Genomic DNA, 5605 nt, shown 5'->3' on the forward strand with positions numbered 1-5605 from the left:
GTGTGTGCGATACAGGCTGGGAGGAAAAACGAAGTGGTTTTCCGCGAGAGCAGAAGCTCATTGTCGCGTCGACGAGAAGCGCGAACGAGCGCATAACGGCTGGATGACGTTTTCGCGAAAGTGAAAAATGGAAGCGCGCGCGCCGACCAAGCGAGGCCTCGACAAAGGGCCGAATGAGAGACGCGGGCGCAACGAATTTCCGCATGTGTGTAACCGGGTTCTTTTTGTAACCATCCCGATCCGCCTTGCAAAATGTCCGCTTCGAGTTTGTTAAGCGAAAGGGAATACCCCGACATAAAGGCGGAAGCATGCACGAAGCGACGGCACCGTGTTTCCATCCCTTCTTTTTGCGACAATGGTGAACGGAAATATCATCGGAGCGGAAATCGGATCGCTGGCCGAGAGTCACGAGAATTATTCAGCCATACTATTCCATATGTGCGAAGATTTTTGATTCGTTTTCTCGAAAATGTTACTTTGCTAGAAACGTTTGTTACCACCATTCCATTATCACCATTATGATGCACAGTCTCACCTCGCGGTTTAAAGCGACGTCTACAATAAGATATTTTAAAGTGTAAAATTTAGACTTGAAGCCTTAAGTCGTAAGAAATTCAATCATCATATTCTCCTCACATTCGACTGTGATTGGACAGTTTCTTGCACTATCAAATGTAGTGTCAAATATAGTGTCAAATATTATACATGTAGTCATATATAGTGTCATTTATCTAATTTAAGTCGTTTCTATTCAATATATCATCATTTTATACTAAAAAATGGTGTTAAATATTTTAAAACAATTCAAATTGGGTTAAATTTGAATTGTTTTAAACTATATAGAGAATGTCGAATTTAATAATTGTGTTTAGTATAAAGTAACATATATTGAGTAGAAACAGTAGCGATTCAAATTAGGTTAAATTTGACATTATAGACTTAATTATGTATGGCTTGAGACTTAAAGCTCAAGTTTTACGTTTCAAAATATTTAAACGGCTCAAAAATTGTAAACGCTGCTTTAAAGATTATGTATTAACATCAATTCGAACTGCCGTTATGATTCACGTCGGAGAATCTGAAAGACTTCAATATGTTGTATGACCTCACTATTACCTTGCGACCAACCGAAGGCGGCTTTCCACCGAAGATGTACCGACCGCCATAAACCGTCGTCGCCGTGTAAAGTTTTTCAAATGTGAAAAGGCGCGACCTCCCGAGGGTACGAGCGAAGAAGTCCCATCTTTTCGCGAGTCAGCGGTAAAATTTACATACTCCTCGCGCATTAATGTAACGAAGTGCGGACGAGAGAAAGAAAGAGAGAGAGAGAGAGAGAGAGAGAGAGAGAGAGAGAGAAACATAGCGAGACGAAGAGATACGAGTTACATGGATCGCGAAAGTGGCTGGGGACGATAAAAGGAGCGAGATGAAGAGATGTCGGAGAGTGTCACAGGGGGTAGCGCACCCAAGACTTAAGGGTTGTGCTCACACCGAATTCCAAGCATGCGCTAGGTACCTGCTCGGAATATCGTCTCGTCATATTTCCGTCGTAACGCGTCGGATCCTCGCCCATCCTCGAACAATCTCCCCCCCCCCCCCTCCCCGACACACCACCCCCGCTAGACGCGACCGCTTGACACGAGACGATATTTTATTTGCAAAGAGCCCTGACTGTAAGTTGCTGCTTCTTCTTATCTTGTGTGTACAGAAATTTCTCTCTTCGGTACGGCACGTCGCGATGTAGCGTAGTGCCTAGATTTAGCACTCACCGCACTTCTTTCTCTCTTTCTAGTAGATGCTACTTAGAGATAGAACATGCACCATTAAATATCAAAGAAACAATGATGAACTCTCTTGAGTTAAATAACATTTTGTTATTTTTAACATGTGTGTTAAAATGTAAATCAATATATTTCTGTGGTTAGTTTCAAAGTAAAGAATGTTCGATTAATGGTTGCACTTAGTAAGTTAGTAAATAATAAATTTAAGTCAAATTTAATGTAGGCAAAAGAAGGGCAAAGAGTCAATAATGTAGCAAAGAACTTTAATTTAAATCATAAAATTCATATAATAATTACAAAGGACAAAAACGTACGTTTCGATTCCGCTTGAGTCATTCTCAATGTTGCGGTAAACTTATTCAAACATCACTATAAAACAAATATAATTCTAAAATACGTATTCTTCATTTTGTGTAGTGCGCTGCAAGAAAGTAATATTCTTGTCAGTTATAACTTTCTTACCATTTTGATATAATTGACTCACAGCGCACTATACAAAATGAAAATACATATTTTAGAATTATATATATTTATTTTATAGTTTGAATAAGTTTATCGCAACATTGAGAATGACTCGAATGAAGTTGAAACATATGTTTTTGTCCTTTGTAATTATTATATAAATTTTATGATTTAAATTAAAGTTCTTTGCTACATTATTGGCTATTTATTCTTCTTTTGTCTATATTGTTTTATACTCACAGAGCCTCATTATTATTTATTAATCAAATACATTTGCTTGAGTTAAATTGTTTGACTCTCCACTGTTTTAGTTAAATTAACGACATGTTGAGTAGGAAATAGTGGTAATCTATAGAAGTAATTAAAAATAATATAAATTGGGCATAATTTGATATTTGTAAATTTAACAATGTGCTTTTTATTAATTTTGTTACACTTTTCAAACGTTACTATCACTTTTTCTCTCTTTTTTTATTGTTAATTTAGTTTCTACTTTTTTGTAATTACAATAGGTTTACTCTATCAATTGTATTTTGTTCAGTGTTTTCCTAGAGCACTCAATACATGACGATAATATCTATCTATCTATCTTCATCTTTATTTTCTTCCATAGGTCTATTTCATTGATCTTTTTATAATTTTTAAACTTTTTTGTTTCTCTCTCAATTTACCCGGGAGAGTGAACGATGACTTTGATCAAAGTTAACAGTTTTCGAATTCAGAAAAAAATAAAAAAGAAAAACGATGTTGAGAAACATGTCAGAGAATTTATGTGTATTTTATTTCGCGCGATATAAAACTTTAAAAGTTCTACAAATATTTGTATAAATACAAAATTACCATCTCCGGAGTCCCTTGACAGCTGAGGGCTTGAAACGCAAGTTCTATTAGTTTTCATATAAAGCCATCCCTATGCGCCTACTTCGAAGTCTACCTTGCACGGCCTACCTCTTGTCGCTTGTCTTCTCCGTCTCATTTTCTCATTCTTTCTCTCTCGCTCCGTCGAGCACCATCTTCTCCGTCTCTTCTTTCATGCGGGTGATACGATGAATTATTTATGACTAGCACCCAGGAACAAGTCGAATCGACCACGCTCGAGAGACCCAGCACGAACGGCGCCTCCTCGAAAGAACGATGCCCGATACATATCCAAACCTATTCATCTTATCGAGCCTGGTCCGCGAGAAAAAAGGAATTAATATCTTCGGATGTGCAACGAAACGAATACGCCTTCGAGTTCGTGACGTGACATCGATGCGATCCCGATGTTGTTATAAATAACGCATTAGATAACGGGAATGCTTTTATTTAAATTGCATGTCGACTACTTCGTCACGTACGTTTGCAAATTAAACTCGAAACTGCACCGAGGACGTCAATAAATTGCATTATTAAGCTTGTCGCGTAACAGCGATTATTCTGTATAAGTTATATTTATATCGACGACGAACTCGATGAATTCGTTAAAGGTATGATTAACGACGAACGATATTTACCATATTGATTACATCCCAACAATCCATGATCAATGTCGTAGCTGTTATTATGGTAACGATTTATACTCAGCTTATATTTTCTTTTTATAGGAAATCATAATTTTTTACGATTATTTTTGTGCACTGGCGGATCTATGGAAGAGGAGCCATAGTTTCTCCTTGGAATCTCCTTTTAAAAAATAATATATATATATATATATATATATATATATATAGAGCAAAATATTATATATATTTTTAATATTTCTGAAATTTTTAATTCACAATTTCGATATTCCAAAAATATTTTTTAATTTAAGAAACATCTAGATATATGAAAAGTATAGATTTTAATATATTCTTTTTTTTTATGTTAACACAATTTTAAATAAAACATTTTATGCATATTTAAATAATACCTTTTCAATATAATAATTTAAATGATAATTTATATTCAATAATTAATATTCAATCTTTTCATATTCTTAAAAAAAATTAAGCTGGCGCGAGCCAATGACTTCTTTCCCGTTAACAAATTTCTGGATCCGTTGGATTCGCTAATGCGCATCATCGGAAAAAAGTTGATGGTGTAAAGAATTGTTTAAAAGCGCGGAAGCGTATCGGTAAATAACGACATCATTGCATTTATAATTTCACAGAGCGTAGAAGATGCAAAGTGAGAAAGGCATGAAGAAGGAAGTGGGATCGTAAGAGCAGGTCATAGGAAGCAGGAAGATGTTGATGTTTCGCAGGTCGTACAATGTACGAGGTATGTCGGTAGCTCCTCGAGGTTCTCTCGCATGGGTAACGATGCGCAGCATAAAATGCACGGCAGAAATACTGTAAGAATGGCCGTTCTAGTCCGCGTTGCTGTCTCTGTCGCGTCGTCATCGCTTCTGCTATCGTCGTCGTCGCGCACGTCGGATATTCTGCCAGAATAATAAAATACAGAACTTTTCCTTCGGCTCGTGTTTTTTCGTTTTATCCGCATTCCTAGCATCTTTCGCGCCTTTCAACGTGTCGTAAGATGAGAGAATTGGTTTACCCCCCTTTTCGAGAGACCTATCACACTATCTCAACTCGAATGTACGTGATATTCTCAAAGAAGTGTTTTAGCCGGATCTTTACAAACGATTGCTTTTCATTTACTCGATGTATTTGGATACGTTTTATTACGATTTTGATTAGATAATAATGCAAATCAGTGTCGTTTAGAATTTTCATGGTTTAGATTTTGAATTAGTCGTTAAAAGACTTGTCCAAAGAAATCTGTTTTGTCAAAATCTTATGAAGCAGAAAAATACGTGCTTCCAAATGCTACTATCACATTTCGATGGACTATGGAAAATTTATTATATTAAACGTGACTCTTAAAATCATACCTGCGAAATAGAGGTGGCTCATGCACGAGCAGATGAAAATCGTTCTCGGAACAGACCTCACGGTCCCGATGGTGCACGGCACATTTAAAACTTCTAGTCCGTTTTCCACTCATCTGCAATCAAAGATGTAAATCAATATAACATATATAAATATAATTATTAATTGGACAAAGACAGAAAAAGAGAATTTCATCATTTGTTAAATTTTAATACAAAATTTAACACAAAAAAAGATCAAAAATATATACGAATAAAGTACACAAAATTATTAAATATTTCTAAATTGATTTTATATTAGAATGTACATTAATCATCTTGTTAAATTTTAATACAAAATTTAATCCAAAAAAAGATTAAAAATATATACGAATGAAGTACACAAAATTATTAAATATTTCTAAATTGATTTTATATTAGAATGTACATTAATCATCTTGTTAAATTTTAATACAAAATTTAATCCAAAAAAAGATCAAAATATATACGAATAAAGTACACAAAATTA

General features: G+C 35.2%; 1 protein-coding gene across 1 annotated transcript in view; it reads right to left on the bottom strand.

Annotated features, from left to right (window-relative positions):
* Nucleotides 1–5213, bottom strand: part of LOC105623965 (protein rhomboid-like) — a 176199-nt gene extending 170986 nt beyond the window's left edge. The window contains exon 1 of the mRNA XM_012205334.1: nucleotides 5101–5213. Coding sequence (XP_012060724.1) covers nucleotides 5101–5213 — 113 coding nt within the window. The remainder of the gene's footprint in view (nucleotides 1–5100) is intronic.
* Between the last annotated feature and the right edge of the window lie 392 nt (nucleotides 5214–5605).

This window comes from Atta cephalotes (genome assembly GCF_000143395.1).
Source record: "Atta cephalotes unplaced genomic scaffold scaffold00069, whole genome shotgun sequence".
Taxonomy (NCBI): domain Eukaryota; kingdom Metazoa; phylum Arthropoda; class Insecta; order Hymenoptera; family Formicidae; genus Atta; species Atta cephalotes.